The following is a 17283-nucleotide window of genomic DNA, read 5'->3' as shown; positions in this document are numbered from 1 at the left end:
ACTGGCAGGAGCAAGTATGTAGAGAGATTGTAACTAAGTAAAAATAGACAAGGAAAGTCAAGTTATATATAACGATCTCCAGCTGTGTGACTTAGCTTTGAAATAAAAAAAATCTACAACATCGTAGACAGACTTAAGAGAAGGCCTAGATTTTTCAGTAGAATAATTATTAGAACATTTATATAGATTTTGCAAAATAAGAAGTCACGCATACACAATTTATTGGTATCCCCACCTCATTTTGTTCAGGGTGTGCCGTATAAAGTGTACTTGATAATTTGTTAATTAACAATAAATATTTAACTTTAATAAAGAAAAAAAATTCTTTAAATATTTAAAGAATATGAAAAAAATTAAATCTATTCATATTTGCATTAAGGTAATGAAAAAAATGTGTACAGGGCGTCCATTGTTTTGTTGATACTTAATTAGGCCTATATATAAATTAACAATTATAAAAAATAAAAAATAAAATCCGCCCACCCGCCCCAATTTTTTTGCAAATTAGGATGAGAATCTAAAGATTAATTTTACCTGGCCTAAGCTACAGTTACCTATAAAGTCAATAACTGAGGAATTCAAGGTGACAAAGGTGCGTCAGCACCTAATGTTACAGAATAGCAAAGACGAGAAGGTTAGGACAGCAAAAGTAGATATCAGGACGGGGAGAAAATGGTCAGTAAAAGAAACTGTACAAGAAGCAGAATCCCGCTTGAGACACAGTGACATTGTTGGAAGACTGGCAATAGGAAGGCAGGGACTTGATGTCACACCAACAGCAAGATGGGGTACAGCTTCGGTAGAGGAGAAGCGTAGTTTGGTGCAGAGAGAGGTGCGTGCAATGGAGGAAGATTCGAGAATGGTCAAAGCAGTGGGAATGAAGAAACAAGGCAGCTGGGTGAACTGGGATAATGCACGTCAAGTGAAGTTGGGATGGAATGATATTTGGAAGATGGAACCATTCAGACTTCAGTTTAAGCTGAAATCAGTTTATGATGTTCTTCCCAGCCCAACTAACCTGGCAACATGGGGAATGACAGAAGATCCAAATTGTGTCCTCTGTGGTAGACCAGCAAACTTGGAGCACATATTATCAGCATGCTCAGAGGCTTTGAAAGATGGGAGATACACTTGGAGACATGATAGAGTCCTAGCCAGTATAGCTGACACCTTGGAGAAAGGTATTAAAAGGCCAAAGAAGAATGCAGAGAGCCTGAGATTCGTCAACTTTGTGAAAGAAGGTGAAAAGGGACATAAAGCTAGAGTTGAAGGAAGTGGTCTCTTGGGGACAGCAACAGATTGGCAGATGCGGGTAGACCTTAAGGAAAGATTAGTATTTCCGCCGGAAATAATAGCCACAAACAAGAGGCCGGATGTAGTCCTTTGGTCAATGGCTACAAGACAGACAATTATTTTGGAGTTAACAGTGCCATGGGAAGAAAGGATGGAGGATGCATATGAAAGGAAAAATCTTAAGTACCAAGACCTACTGAAAGATTGTCAGCAGAACGGATGGAAGGTCTGGTTTTTTGCAGTGGAAGTGGGTTGTAGAGGATTCGTGGGACAGTCTATTGGCATAACGGGAGCAGAGAGAAGGAGGCTGATAAGGAATCTGTGCAGGGAGGCAGAATCAGCGTCCATGTGGTTGTGGAGAAGAAGAGCAGATAAGTGGAAAGACAATAAACATTAGTGAGATAGACAGTAAAGGTAGAACAGCAGTGATGTGAAAAACAACAGTAAGACAGACACTGAATTAGTACAGCAGTGATGTAGAGCCAAGTGGTTCCAGGCTGGGACTTGATCACCCCAGTCGGCGCACCTCTGGAGGCTGTAGTGGACAGCGCCGAAACAGCTGATGAAGGAGGATCCACCTGAGGATGGAACCACGCATCTTTCCATCAAGATGTATACAAGTAATATTATCTGGGAAACCAGTGACAGCCAGGAAAGTCTGGATGACTACTGAGAAAAGTTCAGTGACAACCTGGAGAGACAGGAGACAACCAGGAGAGACTGGGATCAGGGGTGTGGAGGCTTGGCAGGCCAAAGCACAACTTCCGTGAGGAAGGACCCATTTCATCACGCTATGGACAGATACATACTTAGATACCCCCGAGGTCGCGCGAGAGCGGGGGAGGATGAGCGACCTGTTGGGACGGAAAATCAGGATACAACCAGGCAACGAAAAACGACGACGAATACGAACAGTGGAAATGTATGCAGCTGTGGGAAAGTATGCAAGAATGAAAAGGGGCTTAAAATCCACATGGGGAGGATGGGATGTAAGCCAGATCAGCAGCTAACACAACGCACAGGGCAACCTGGTGAGACGGAGGAGGAAGTGGTTCAGGATGAAAACCACAGCGACCGCAGCCTCCATGTGTTAGGTAATGACGAGGCTTCATACAGCGAAAGCCATGACAGTGAGGACAATAACCAATCACAGAGCATCAATCAACAGCAAGAGATGGGAGACAACAGGGGTGCTGACAGTAATATAAGAAAGAAGAAAGTAAAATGGCCCAACAGTAACAACAAAAGCGACTGGGAACAGTTTGACAAAGATGTGGATGCAATTCTGAACACAACCCTTGCAGGCAGTATTGACAGGAAAATAGAAGCTATGACATCAATTATATACAGCGTGGGTCTAGACAGGTTTGGTGCAGAACAAAGGAAAAAGTCACAAAAAGAAGGAAGGAAGAACAGGAGAGAGAGAGAAATAGCTAAGATGAGAAAAGACCTGCGGCAGCTTCGTAAGCAGTATAGGAAGGCTACCGATGAGGAGAAACCGGCCCTATCACAGTTACGAGATAACATCAGGGAACATCTCAAGATAGCAAGAAGAGCAGAGAGAAGTAGGCGTAGAAGGAAACAGCAAGACAGAGCAAGAGCAAGATTCACAGCAGACCCATTTCAGTTTACATCAAGATTACTGGGAAATAAAGGGTCCGGATCATTGAAATCTTCAAAGGAAGACGTTGAGGAATATTTGAGGGAGATGCACAGTGATCCACATAGGGAGGAAGAGTTAGGGGAATGGGAGAAGTTGATACAACCGGAAGAACCAAATCAACCCTTTGATGAATCACCACCAAAACTAAAAGAAGTAGCAGATGTTATCAAGAAAGCCAGAGGAGCATCAGCGCCAGGACCAAATGGTGTTCCTTATAAAGTTTATAAGAATTGTCAACGGTTGACAAAGCGCCTCTGGAAACTGATAAGAGTGATTTGGAGGAGGGGCAGACTGGCAGATAGCTGGTACAGAGCAGAAGGTTGTTTTATTCCCAAAGAAGAGAAATCAGAGGCATTGAAACAATTTAGGACTATATCGCTCCTGAACGTAGAAGGGAAGATATACCTCGCAATTTTAGCGAGGAGAATGTCTAGGTACATGCTTGAGAATCAGTATATTGATATCGCTGTTCAGAAGGGAGGAGTACCCGGAGTATCAGGATGTATTGAGCATACAAGTGTACTGACACAGATTATCTGGGAAACAAAGGAGTCTAAAGGGGAGTTGGCAGTCATCTGGCTAGATCTTGCCAATGCATATGGGACAGTTCCCCATAAACTAGTCGAGCTGACACTTGAAAGATACCATGTACCAGAGAAGACGAGGGTAGTTTTAAAAGACTATTTTGACCATCTTCAACTAAGATTCACAGCACAGGATTACACAACAGCATGGCAACGCTTAGAAGTTGGAATAGTCACAGGATGCACCATATCCGTAATCCTATTTTCAGCAGCAATGAACATGATAGTCAAGTCAGTGGAGAAGAAGAGCAGAGGGCCATGGATGAAGTCAGGAGTACGCCAACCACCTGGGAGAGCATTCATGGATGATATGACAATAACAACCAAAACAGTTATTGAAGCCAAGTGGACAATACATGAACTAGAATCAGCTATCACTTGGGCAAGAATGAAAGTAAAACCAAGCAAGTCACGTAGCTTAGTGATAAAGAATGGAAACGTAAAAGAAGAAAGATTCAAGATTGAAGGAAATGCAATACCAACAGTCTCAGAGAACCAGTAAAATGTTTAGGGAAATTCTTTAACGACACATTAACAGACAGACAAAATGTGAAAGATACATGCAGACAGCTGGATGAATGGATGAAGACTGTGGATAAAAGTGGACTGCCCGGTAAATATAAAGCCTGGATATACCAACATGGGATACTACCTCGCTTGCTGTGGCCGCTATTGGTGTATGAGGTACCAATGAGCACAGTAGAAGGGATGGAAACAACAGCGAGCAGATACCTGAGGAGATGGCTGGGGGTACCACGAAGTTTCAGCAGCATTGGATTATACAGCTCTGGGACTAAGCTACAGTTACCTATAAAGTCAATAACTGAGGAATTCAAGGTGACAAAGGTGCGTCAGCACCTAATGTTACAGAATAGCAAAGACGAGAAGGTTAGGACAGCAAAAGTAGATATCAGGACGGGGAGAAAATGGTCAGTAAAAGAAACTGTACAAGAAGCAGAATCCCGCTTGAGACACAGTGACATTGTTGGAAGACTGGCAATAGGAAGGCAGGGACTTGATGTCACACCAACAGCAAGATGGGGTACAGCTTCGGTAGAGGAGAAGCGTAGTTTGGTGCAGAGAGAGGTGCGTGCAATGGAGGAAGATTCGAGAATGGTCAAAGCAGTGGGAATGAAGAAACAAGGCAGCTGGGTGAACTGGGATAATGCACGTCAAGTGAAGTTGGGATGGAATGATATTTGGAAGATGGAACCATTCAGACTTCAGTTTAAGCTGAAATCAGTTTATGATGTTCTTCCCAGCCCAACTAACCTGGCAACATGGGGAATGACAGAAGATCCAAATTGTGTCCTCTGTGGTAGACCAGCAAACTTGGAGCACATATTATCAGCATGCTCAGAGGCTTTGAAAGATGGGAGATACACTTGGAGACATGATAGAGTCCTAGCCAGTATAGCTGACACCTTGGAGAAAGGTATTAAAAGGCCAAAGAAGAACGCAGAGAGCCTGAGATTCGTCAACTTTGTGAAAGAAGGTGAAAAGGGACATAAAGCTAGAGTTGAAGGAAGTGGTCTCTTGGGGACAGCAACAGATTGGCAGATGCGGGTAGACCTTAAGGAAAGATTAGTATTTCCGCCGGAAATAATAGCCACAAACAAGAGGCCGGATGTAGTACTTTGGTCAATGGCTACAAGACAGACAATTATTTTGGAGTTAACAGTGCCATGGGAAGAAAGGATGGAGGATGCATATGAAAGGAAAAATCTTAAGTACCAAGACCTACTGAAAGATTGTCAGCAGAACGGATGGAAGGTCTGGTTTTTTGCAGTGGAAGTGGGTTGTAGAGGATTCGTGGGACAGTCTATGTGGAGAGCACTGAGAGCCATTGGCATAACGGGAGCAGAGAGAAGGAGGCTGATAAGGAATCTGTGCAGGGAGGCAGAATCAGCGTCCATGTGGTTGTGGAGAAGAAGAGCAGATAAGTGGAAAGACAATAAACATTAGTGAGATAGACAGTAAAGGTAGAACAGCAGTGATGTGAAAAACAACAGTAAGACAGACACTGAATTAGTACAGCAGTGATGTAGAGCCAAGTGGTTCCAGGCTGGGACTTGATCACCCCAGTCGGCGCACCTCTGGAGGCTGTAGTGGACAGCGCCGAAACAGCTGATGAAGGAGGATCCACCTGAGGATGGAACCACGCATCTTTCCATCAAGATGTATACAAGTAATCTATTTACCCTTTATTTCTATCTGTACATAAATTTAAATACCTGCAAAATTATTTTCTTTATCCCCCTCCCCTAAAAAAGAATGACAAATTTGTGAGAGATTAGTATTTTGTCAATAAAATAATAAAACATGTGCACTATCAATATTTTGTTACACAGACCCAAATAATTGTACAGACTATGTCGTGGTTCTATTTTTAGACGGTTCCAAGCATGCTAAAATGTTTATGAAAAGCTACTTATATAAAATTCCCATCGATAATTAACCGCAAATAAACATTAATTTATAATTTAAAAGTATATATATATAACATATATTACTTCTGTTGTTTTTATATTTATTTTTTAGCAGATCGGCTTTTTTGCGTCATTCATTCATCTGTTCATTCATTCAATGTAAATATTTTTGTGTTGATAACTTGATGACTGTATTGCTCAACATTCAGGTACTATATCTCATATCATTATTTTTCAATAACTTGTGTCATTTATACAAAAGGGTATTACAAGATTAATTTGACCACCTTACCTATGAATCATTCACTGGCTTCCTAGCGGTCTACCCTTTGGCAATGGCAGCCCCCGTCACACCGGTAGGCCTCACGTTACACCTTCCGGAATTTACCGAGAAGAACCGAATGCGTTTGAATCACAGATGGTTGGGCCAATGGTGTAATGGTTTGACAGATAAGTCGCCCCATTCACTCTGGTACAATTTACCCCAACTCGGAAGAACTTATAAACTAGAAACCCAGAAATTACCAACAGACCATAGGATGATTTTTTTTACATCGGGCTCGAAAAGCAGGGGGCGTGGTAAAGATTGAAATGACGATAATTTGATATAGGTGTTTTGGACTCTAAAAATGTCTTTAAACTTAGCCGCAACGCCAGCGTAAGTATTTTGTGTAAGAGAAGGGGATAAAAAAATATATTTTCAACAGGTTTCTTACAGTTTTCAATTAATCATGATCAGTGTAATGAACATTTCACTAACTAAAAAAAAGCAGGGGTTAGAGTCAGAGGAATCTCGGATTATCAAATATGGTGATGAGTGATAATTATATATACGAATAGTATTCAAACTCAAAGTCCAATTAAGCAATACAGATTAGTAGCAGGACATTACATGGGCTTCCAAAATATATATCCGAGGGGCCATGCAGGTATCAGGTGCCATGATAGATAGGCCCCTATCCCATACGGAAAAAAGGGCAAACAAACTACTATAACAAATTACTAACAAACCACTATGGTTTGAAAGTAGTTTAATAGTATAGCAAATCACATGCAAATGAGCTAACAAACTATACTCTAACAAACTACTATCAAACCACTTTAACAAACTACTATCAAACCACCCTAACAAACTACTATCAAACCACTCTAACAAACTACTATCAAACCATTCTAACAAACTACTATCAAATCACTCTAACAAACTACTATCAAACCACTCTAACAAACTACTAACAAATCACTGGTAACAAATCCATCAGGCTAGTGTCAGCAAAACACATTCACTAAATTTGAATTTTCCTTTACAAATCCACAAGTCTTTGAAAACACCTAAAACAGTCACATTTTGAAATAATCAACAAGTCTTGTTTCAGAGTATTTTAAATTCCAGGATTGACAAGTTTAGCCAATGCAAGTGCAACATTCCAACATGTTCCCTTTTGTTTAGGAGATGCAATTCCAAGTAAACATCCATGTACTTAATTATCACATACTCTCTTTCTTGTTGTGCACATCTTCATAGTATTTTTCACCAAAAAAATGTTCAAGCTGACATTTAAATATTCCCTGCTTCATCTGGCATGGAAAATGCTGCGCGCAATATTTCCTTTTTTCTGGCCTTATTGCAACTTTGTAAGACGTACATCTTTTTTGTTTAATTTTCAAGTATACTTCACATAATCCAATGCATAACTGATCTAAACTAGTAAAGGAATTATAGGTCAATCTGAAAATAAACAAAAACCCGAAGCTAATAAAAAAAACATATACACTGTCCATGCACATTCACAGAAGGATTCTGTAGTCCAGCTTTATTTAAGGTAAAAAGGAACTTCATTGCATGCATTAAATACCTCTTCTGTATCCAGATCCATCTTTTAATAATGTTAATTGCTGCTTTTTCCAGTCAGGAATCTTATAGAACGATACTAACAATTCGAATGTCCCTTCACCAGTTCCTTTGTTTCTGACCTGCTCGGTGGTTTGAAAATTGGCGCAAATAGCCAACACCGGATATAAAGATTAAGCTGTTCTAGGAAACTTCTACAATTCTAGAGAATTCAACCCTAAACACGTCTGTAAAGTAATTTCCCATGTGGTTAGATGCAAATGCTATACTAAGAAAACACTGTTGCAAGATACCAAGTCTAACAAACTATAAAGAAATCACAATCAGCAGAAATGAAAGACTAACAAACCACTTTACTTATTTTTAGAAACAGTGGTTTGCTTGTGTTTCATTAAATGCTATACTATCAAACTACTTTAACAAATCATAAAAATATAGTTTGTTGGTAGTTTGTTGATGGTTTAATAGTAGTTTGTTAAAAATCTTTTCCGTTTGGGATGTTATAGAACATTCAGGCATTGAAGCATTAAAATTATTTATTATACCTCTACTGATTTTTCCCTATACAAAATTAAGTGATTAGATCTGAAAAATTCCCTAGAAATCACTGTGAATCAGCTAATCCTAGTGCGTTAGTTTTTTTTTTGAGCTAATCTCTCCATGGAAAGCTAATTCACTGTTATCTGTAATCCTCTAGTTTTTCAATAAATATAAATAGTGATTTTATTCAGTTTATATGAGAGTAATGATTAGTTAATCTGTAAATGAATATTTCTTTTTAAAAAGGTGATTTTTACAATTTAAATTTGTATCAGTATAATAAAACAGTTAAATTATTATCATGATTATCATAAATAAAAGTATATCATTGAGGGAGTTAGCAAGACTCCAGTTCTCCTCAACCAAGACTATTTCCCTCGGCACGCTGGTAATGGTGACTTCTATTGCCTGAAATCTTTCACTTTTCATACCCTTTCACACATATTTGCGTTTACCAGGTGTGGGGGGGGGGGGGGGTTCAGCGTTTTCCAAGGGGTCCAGGTTAACTTTTTTCTTGCTTTTGTATATACATTTTTTAACCTGGTTAATTCCAGGGGGTCCTGACCCCCCCCCCCCTCTAGATCCGCGCATGCAATAACTTGAACTCATGAACTCAGAGTATTTCCTATGAACTAGCTGCAGATCTGTAGCGTTATGGTTTTATATAGTAGTCTTGACCATAAAGTGTTACAGTCAAGACTACTTTATAAAACCATAACGCTACAGATCTGCAGCTACCTATGAACATGATGAACAAGCCAGAGAGTTCCAAATGATTAACATGGCATGCAAATTTGAAGTGAGAAAAAAACTCTGAGAAAATTGGTTGAATTTTTTGTCTTTCTATGGATTAATTTTGGGATAAAAGGCATACACAACCTCAAATAGTTTTTTTCATTTACCGGTATTTGGTAATTATTAAAGCAATATGAGCTGCAACTTGGCAATCGGCAATCCTCGGCTGACTCCGCTATGCTAAATTCAAACCTCGGATGTGATTAGTGGAGGAATACGCAACAGATCCTTACATTTCTCCACCGGAAACTGCCTTATCACTCATTTCATATTTCGCTCTGCATAAGGTTATTGGAAAATGTTTCTTATTTTCTGCAATTCATTCTCGTAAACAGGTTTTGATTACATCCTCATGTTAAAAGGCTTTAAAAGCAAGAAAAAAATGAGTGTGCCACAAAATAACTCCGATTTCAAATGTATGACATTTGAAATAAATTCCAAGAAGATCACATGACAGAATCAGCAAGATGGTAGATCACCGTTGACGTCCGAGGTTATGTGCGAGGTACGAGTCATCCGAGGAACTCCGAGTGGCAACTTGGATGTCAAAAATTTTTATTACAAAATTGTAATTATACCTAGGACAGAGAAAAAGAATATTTATAAACATTTGTTGCTCATAGTTGCAATGGAAGAACTACTGATATAATTATAAAGGTTTGATTGAAGCAAAATTACATTACTGTCATCCTGTACAATACCAGGTATTGATTTCTTTAATAATACTATATACAAAAGTTTTTCTTCTGAAACAATATTTTTTTTAGCCTTATATATTGAACATAATTAAAGGTTTAAATTACCAGGTACATATATATTTATCATAACAACATGTTGTAATAGCTGAATAAAATTATCAAAAATAAAGCTTAATTATCATGATTATATTGTTTTAAAATTTTTTTAGCACAATCCCTGTTGTATTCTACAAAATCATTTCAGAGTGGATCTGATATGCTATAGTGCAACTATATTCTAAGATGTGGTAAGGGCTTGGCCGGCTAAACATTTTTCTGATTACTGTAAAACAAACTTTTATTTGCGTGCGAGAAATTTTCGTGATGTTTGCAAGAGCCTTGTCATCGCGAACTAGTTCTTAGAGTCTATCTGTGTATTAACTACAGAACCTAGTCTCGTTTTTCTTAGACTCTCGCTCTCGAGACTTTGCTCGGGCAAAGTCTCGAGAGCGAGAGTCTGGGAAAAACAAGACTACTACAGAACCTAAATAGGCTTGATTGCGAAAATTAATTGTCGCGAACAAGTTTACCCCCGGTAAATCACGAAATAAAGTCATCACGAATAAAAGTTGGTTTACAGTATAGTGCCATGAAGGAGTGAGCATCCCCTACTAACATACCATGTACTCCTTCTCATAACAGGGGGAATAAAAAGGAAAAATTGTTGACATGTAAATAATTGCCTAACAATTGCCGGTTGTATGAAAATGACAGTCAGCATTTGACAAAATGATACAGATAGGTTGTATTCGCTGACAAGATCACTGTATTGGCCATAAAACTTGCAAAATGATGACTTCAAGTGAGACTTGATATTCTTGTGTCATCAACTTGTTTAAATATTATAGCTTGCTTCATTTTAGAAATTGTTCATACCAGAGCATGCTCTTCCTATCCAATCATAATTAAGGGAAGTTGACAATAGAGAAGAAAAGTTATCATTTTTTCATTTAGCTTTGTTGTACATTTACCATTAACATCTTTTTCAAGTAAAATATCCAAATATATGTCAGACTCTATGATATCTTTTATTTCAAGCTCATTGGAATATATCATGTAGACTTAGGAATTGAAGTAACTGAGTTTAAGAATTACGACAGATTATGAAAGACCTGGTCTCCAAAGACTATATAGATATTGCCAATCAGAAACTCAAGCATATCAACGTCAAAGTAACTGTGTGTTTACAAGTAACTGTGTGTTTACAATCAGAATGTTTACTAACAAAAAATCTTGCAAATGACCTATGACAAGTTAAATAAATTTATAAGTTCTATTTTTAGCTCTACTGGTCAGAGACCAGAAGAGCTTATGCGATAGTAATGCGTCCATTGTCCGTCCGTCTGTCTGTCTGTCTGTCTGTCTGTCTAGCTGTCTGTCCGTCTGTCTGTCTGTAAACAATTTTTCAAATTGCTACTTCTCCTACAGTTTTAGTCTGATTTCAGTATAACTTGGCACACAAGTAGACTACACTAAGATACATAATTCTGTGTATCGGTTTTTGATTTTGATGAACGGTGTTGCCGTGGTTACTAAAAATAGAAATTTCTGTGAAATTCTTTCAAAATGCTACTCCTCCTACAGTTTTGGTCTGATTTCAATATAACTTGGCACACAAGTAGACTACACAAAGATACATTATTCTGTGTATCCGTTTTTGATTTTGATGAACGGTGTTGCCGTGGTTACTAAAAATAAAAATTTCTGTGAAATTCTTTCAAAATGCTACTCCTCCTACAGTTTTGGTCTGATTTCAATATAACTTGGCACACAAGTAGACTACACTAAGATACATAATTCTGTGTATCGGTTTTTGATTTCATTGAATGGTGTTGCCGTGGTTACTAAAAATAGAAATTTCTGTGAAATTCTTTCAAAATGCTACTCCTCGTACAGTTTTGGTCTGATTTCAATATAACTTGGCACACAGGTAGACTACACTAAGATACATTATTCTGTGTATCGGTTTTTGATTTCAATGAACGGTGTTGCCGTGGTTACTAAAAATAGAAATTTCTGTGAAATTCTTTCAAAATGCTACTCCTCCTACAGTTTTGGTCTGATTTCAATATAACTTGGCACACAAGTAGACTACACAAAGATACATTATTCTGTTTATCAGTTTTTGATTTTGATGAACAGTGTTGCCATGGTTACTAAAAATAGAAATTTCTGTGAACAGAAATTCTTTCAAAATGCTACTCCTCCTACAGTTTTGGTCTGATTTCAATATAACTTGGCACACAAGTAGACTACACTAAGATACATAATTCTATTTATCCATTTTTGATTTCGATGAACGGTGTTGCCGTGGTTACTAAAAATAGAAATTTCTGTGAAATTCTTTCAAAATGCTACTCCTCCTACAGTTTTGGTCTGATTTCAATATAACTTGGCACACAAGTAGACTACACTAAGATACATTATTCTGTATATCCGTTTTTGATTTCGATGAACGGTGTTGCCGTGGTTACTAAAAATAGAAATTTCTGTGAAATTCTTTCAAAATGCTACTCCTCCTACAGTTTTGGTTTGATTTCAATATAACTTGGCACACAAGTAGACATCACTAAGATACATAATTCTGTGTATTGGTTTTTGATTTCGATGAACGGTGTTGCCGTGGTTACTAAAAATAGAAATTTCTGTGAAATTCTTTCAAAATGCTACTCCAAATACAGTTTTAGTCTGATTATAAAATAATGTGGCATGCAAGCAGACTACACTAAGAACATAAAGAGACTTAATCAAGGATCATTATTCTATTTATTGCTGTTGAAAAGTTTCAATTCCCAACTGCTTTTAAGTACTTTTCTCTTCCTTTGCTATAATTACAAACCAGTAGAGCTTCAGTCTCGACAGAGACTTCTGGTTATTGAAAAAGATCCCTAGAAAGCTTCACTTTGGGAAATATGTCTGTCCTTGGGGAACTGGAATCTCACCAACTCCCTCAATGGATTACATGTACTCTAATTGTATACATCGAAAGATAATTCTTGGTACTTGTACATAATTGCATAATATTCAGTAAATGTTATGTCTGCTAGAGGATTTTTTCAATTGATGAGAAAATATTTTATAGGATAAAACGAGCTGTTGTACATATAAATGAACTGGATATATCAAAGTTTCCCTTACTGTTGACAAGGATTCTTTCTAAGCTTCATTTGAAGGTAAGTATCACATGCAAATTAAGGCTAATTCATATACAAATATTAAAGTTGATACAGATATGTACATGTAGATGATGGAATATAATTTCAATGATTGATTGATTTGTTGTTTAACATCCCTTTTGAGAATTTTTAACTCGTATGGAGATGCCACTACTTGTCTGTGAATGGCTAATTCTGACCTATACTATGCACTTATGGGTGCCTATTGAGTTGTGAGGGATCTTTTTTGTGCAAGCACTATACTGCAACATGGGACTGTGAAAAGATGACTATCAAACCATCCAAATACAGTAAAACACACTTACCAGTATATTTTGTAATTCCATATTTTTTCTGGTAGGCCAATTCATTTAATTATTAAAAAAAATGTTTTATCTGGCATCAAACTGCATTGCATTCGATTTATTATTCTAGGATGAAAGAACTTTCTCAGAAGAGGAGGAGGAGAAACTCCAGTCCTCACTGTCCCTATCTGATACTGACCTAGAATTAGTCATTCATACACTGGAGTTCATACTACATCAGGTAATGTAAAACAATTCATCAGCTCACCTTAACCAAGTGAGCTTTTTTGACCAGGGGATCCAAGTTTTTCTCAAATTCAGCAAAGCATGAGCAATATTAATATAGAAGCATCCTCAGCTAGTGCTAAAATTTCATTGTAGTGTGTATTTATATTAATACAGAGCAATGACTGAAATTTGTGAAAATTTTGTCCTGCTTCTTTAAATACCAATTAATAGGTCATTAAAATAAGTTAAGTGTTCTACAATCATATAAATTTATAAAGAAGTACTGAATGGCAACAAACCTTTAGGATAAATTCTATTTAGTCTTCATTATAATAATGCAAGTTTTGTCAATTTTTGTCTCTTCTAGGCAGCTTATCACACAGCTAAACCAGGGATTTTAGGCCAGCAGCTTCAACAGTTAGAGCTAGAGGAGGAAAAAGTATGCAACATTTTCCATCTTTCATGTAATACATGTAATACAAGTAGAAAACTTGATGATTTAATTCTCTGCATTCTGTTGGTGGTTACACACAGACAGAATGACAGACAGCGAGACATGCTGGTATAAGTTGTTAAAATTATTTTCTAATTTTTCGGATTTGAGTGAATTGAAGATGACTGATGGCAGAACAAACCTATTTTTTTATAGGTAAGAGTTATTGTTGATGCATGGAAGAGCACAGCAGCAGATGTAGTAACAAAGCTTCGACAGAGAAGCATCACACCTAAACGTCTGGAGGACATCAACTGGAGGCTGAACCTTCAGATGGCCCAGTCCAGCAAGGCCAAGATGAAGCTCCCCAATGCCATGTTTGAACTGGGAGTCAGGGATGAAAACTCCGAGGTTAGTTAATTAATTACATGTTCAGGGTTAGAAGTTTGATTGATCATTTGTTCATTACAAAGTTGATCAATTCTCTATGAAAAATATAATGAAACTCTACTGGAATAGAGCCTGAAGAAAAATGTAGCTATACTGCACATGTAAAACCATTCACATACAGATAAACTGAACTTCAAAGCATATTCAATTATTTATTTTATATATGTAATATATTTTGTATATTCAACCCAAAATGTTGAATAAAAAAAGAAAAACATATCAGAATTATTTTGGTTATATTTCTTCAAATGTATCAATATGCTTATCGTCCTCACTCAAATCTATATTAATGATATCTCGTCCTAGCCTTAATATTGGTACATGTAGTTAAATTCTTTGTTGTGGAAACTATTTTTCATTACTCATTATAAACAACCAGTATAGACTTTAGTTACTAATAATACTAAGCTTATTTAATATTATAAGATTCCTATATTTTATTTCTTTAGAACAAAGAGAAAATTCACTTTGAGATGACACATGATGAATTATACTCATTCTACAACCAGGTATGATGTAAAATATATTTTATGTATTCAGCTGAATACAACTCTATATAGACATACTGTATAATCCCTATTAACAATCCCAGTAAGCGCCCCCTTAGGTCTTTTTCAATTGTCAGGAAATAAGGGCCCCCTGTAGGGGTGCGCAATGTGTACATTTCTCCGGGATGAAATGAACCACTTGGTAGCGTCAAATGCGTTCTGGTAAAATTATAGATGGTGGCTAAGCCTTTTCTTTTCAAAACATTTCTCACATTCTACAACTGGTTTCCCAAGCGGTTCGAAGCTGAATTTTCTTGCCCTCTGCAGCCCCATAAATTGCATTTCACAGCCTATAAAGTATTTCATCCTCAGTTGTTGGAGTTTCCTCCACTTCCTACTTTATAAAAACTGCCCAGGAAGGTTAATAGGGTTTATACAGTACACCATTTTCGATATTACTATATCTATATAATTATCTAATTCTATGATATCAGCACCAGAATAAATTTCGAAATTGTTACACCTGACCGCTTTAGCATCACAGTTATTGGTGTGGAATGGCAAACTGTATTTGTGCTGATTAGTTTGTTTGTATACCCCACTGACCTGTGCAACTGCTTTAAGTTTCTTTGGTATCTTATTTTCCTGCATTAGAATAGAAAAGTACACAGTAATTTTTGTCACTACCGAGTGCTGTGTAGCATACGTCCTTCTACAATGGGGACGACTAATTACACTGAACAGTGACTTAACTTGGCTCTACATATAGAGGTCCTCAGATATAGTGAGAGTCCGATTGAATATGGCAGACACATTTCTTTTGCGAATCAAGCTCAGCTTTAATAAAGGTTTTCAGATGATGAGGAAAATTATTGGCTTTTTTTTTTAAGTTTCATTTTCAAGAGGCTAATATAAGTCCCCTTTTTGCAACCTGAATCAGTAATTTTGTATCAAATCATGGTAACTGATTGTCCAGGAAATTGCTATTAACCCATTTATGTCTGTTTAAAATAAGAGAAACAACCATACAAGATTTAAGTAAGTACCAGGTGTTTCAATTATTGGATTTCAAGTTTGCCAAGTAAATTTCATCTTTTTTTGGGGGGGTGGGGGGTGGGGGTTATAGTTTTGCTTTCATCTGGTATGAGTTAGCACAGCTTTTAATAAAATTCATTATTTTTCATAATTTCAATATCTACCGTAATCACGACAGAATTGTTCTAGGGTTAGGTTTGTGTAGAATGTTAATACCAGTGATATTGTTAATGTTAATAGTACAAGAGATATTGAAGCCTTATTGTAAATGTATTATTTTTGGCATTTATGATATTTGGTGGAAATTCATTTTTCAGTCAGTTAGCACATATTCAATTTTTTTTAGCTTGAAACAATACAAAAACAACTGGATGGTCTAGGCTGAAAAACTTGGCAAGAAGAACCAAATGGTATTGGTCAAAAAGTTCAGGAGTTTTTCCAAGAGCAAAAGTTAAAACACTTTGAAAAGTCAGTGTGACCAGGTCATCATTGTCATGTCTTGTGATTTGTCTTGCCATGAACAATATCAAATATTTTATGTACATATAAATTGTAATTCATGTATTTATTAGATAAGATGAAATATGCTTTAATTAACATTCCTAATTCTTTCATTAAACTTTTATTTCATTCTTCCTGCTTTTAAAATTATTAATGATTTGAGAGAACAGGGCAATCTTCTTCCTAGGATGGGAGATAAACCGTGCTCAGCTTCAACAGAAGGGCCATTCCTTTTCATGGTTATTGGGATAGTTTTGCAAAATTAAACCAAGATCGATGTTTATCTCTCCTGGGTCCATTATACTGACCCAATGTGGTTTTAAGTTATCATTATATGAAAATATATCTTTGAACATCCCTTCATTTCTCATAAAGACAAAACAAGAGGGCCAAGTGTTTATTAATTTCATTCAAACAGATTAGCCTCCCTCTAGAGCCTGACCCCTGGACCCAGAGGATATTAATTTTACAATTTTGATACTCTGTGATTACTCATTGTAATCATGAACTGTTTGACTGCAAAATAAAGAAGATTTTCAAAGACATATTTTTATCTTGTCCCTATCCTTAGTCCTGAATGATGGGCCTAGGAGACATTTTATAATTAGATAGTACTCATACATATTAATGCAAACAATTTGTCTGGAATATCTTTGAGAAAAGACTTTCAAATGTGATATGTACATGTATTAACAGGACCAACTTGGTCCTACCCAGAGCAACCAGGGAATAAATATTTATTGTTCACAAAGAAAAATTTTGCCGTTTCCATTTTCTCTGTGTTTTTCAAATGCC

General features: G+C 36.9%; 5 protein-coding genes across 5 annotated transcripts in view; 4 read left to right on the top strand and 1 right to left on the bottom strand.

Moving 5' to 3' along the window:
- LOC134281487 (uncharacterized) overlaps window positions 1-6346 on the bottom strand; it is a 59348-nt gene extending 53002 nt beyond the window's left edge. Inside the window, exon 1 of the mRNA XM_062763949.1 lies at window positions 6262-6346. The gene's annotated coding sequence lies outside the window, so the exon portion shown is untranslated. The remainder of the gene's footprint in view (window positions 1-6261) is intronic.
- LOC134281486 (uncharacterized) lies at window positions 608-1690 on the top strand. The gene has a single exon (XM_062763947.1). It carries the CDS (start codon window positions 608-610, stop codon window positions 1688-1690), a length of 1083 nt encoding a protein of 360 aa, XP_062619931.1.
- LOC134281485 (uncharacterized) lies at window positions 2087-4042 on the top strand. Its single transcript, XM_062763946.1, has one exon. The coding sequence runs from the start codon at window positions 2087-2089 to the stop codon at window positions 4040-4042; it is 1956 nt and encodes a 651-aa protein (XP_062619930.1).
- LOC134281483 (uncharacterized) lies at window positions 4123-5505 on the top strand. Its single transcript, XM_062763945.1, has one exon. The coding sequence runs from the start codon at window positions 4123-4125 to the stop codon at window positions 5503-5505; it is 1383 nt and encodes a 460-aa protein (XP_062619929.1).
- Window positions 6347-6513: 167 nt separating the features above from the next.
- LOC134281496 (COMM domain-containing protein 10-like) lies at window positions 6514-16456 on the top strand. The gene is made up of 7 exons (XM_062763958.1): window positions 6514-6627; window positions 12976-13066; window positions 13484-13594; window positions 13949-14020; window positions 14231-14425; window positions 14914-14973; window positions 16334-16456. Exons 1-7 carry the CDS (start codon window positions 6599-6601, stop codon window positions 16370-16372), a joined length of 597 nt encoding a protein of 198 aa, XP_062619942.1. The 5' UTR covers window positions 6514-6598; the 3' UTR covers window positions 16373-16456.
- The last annotated feature ends 827 nt before the right edge of the window (window positions 16457-17283 follow it).

This window comes from Saccostrea cucullata, unplaced genomic scaffold, assembly GCF_032062105.1.
Source record: "Saccostrea cucullata isolate Sc308-1 unplaced genomic scaffold, CSIRO_AGI_Scuc_v1 ctg924, whole genome shotgun sequence".
Taxonomy (NCBI): domain Eukaryota; kingdom Metazoa; phylum Mollusca; class Bivalvia; order Ostreida; family Ostreidae; genus Saccostrea; species Saccostrea cuccullata.
The sequence above is the reverse complement of the archived record's forward strand: the minus strand, read 5'-3'. Positions and strand labels throughout refer to the sequence as shown.

Coding starts and splice junctions, on each gene's coding strand:
- LOC134281496 (XM_062763958.1), top strand. CDS start 6,599: ATGTCTTTAAACTTAGCCGCAACGCCAGC. Junction 13,595..13,948: donor TGGAGTTCATACTACATCAG/GTAATGTAAAAC, acceptor TGTCTCTTCTAG/GCAGCTTATCACACAGCTAA. Junction 14,426..14,913: donor TCAGGGATGAAAACTCCGAG/GTTAGTTAATTA, acceptor TTATTTCTTTAG/AACAAAGAGAAAATTCACTT.
- LOC134281485 (XM_062763946.1), top strand. CDS start 2,087: ATGGACAGATACATACTTAGATACCCCCGAGGTCGCGCGAGAGCGGGG.
- LOC134281483 (XM_062763945.1), top strand. CDS start 4,123: ATGAAGACTGTGGATAAAAGTGGACTGCCCGGTAAATATAAAGCCTGG.
- LOC134281486 (XM_062763947.1), top strand. CDS start 608: ATGTTACAGAATAGCAAAGACGAGAAGGTTAGGACAGCAAAAGTAGAT.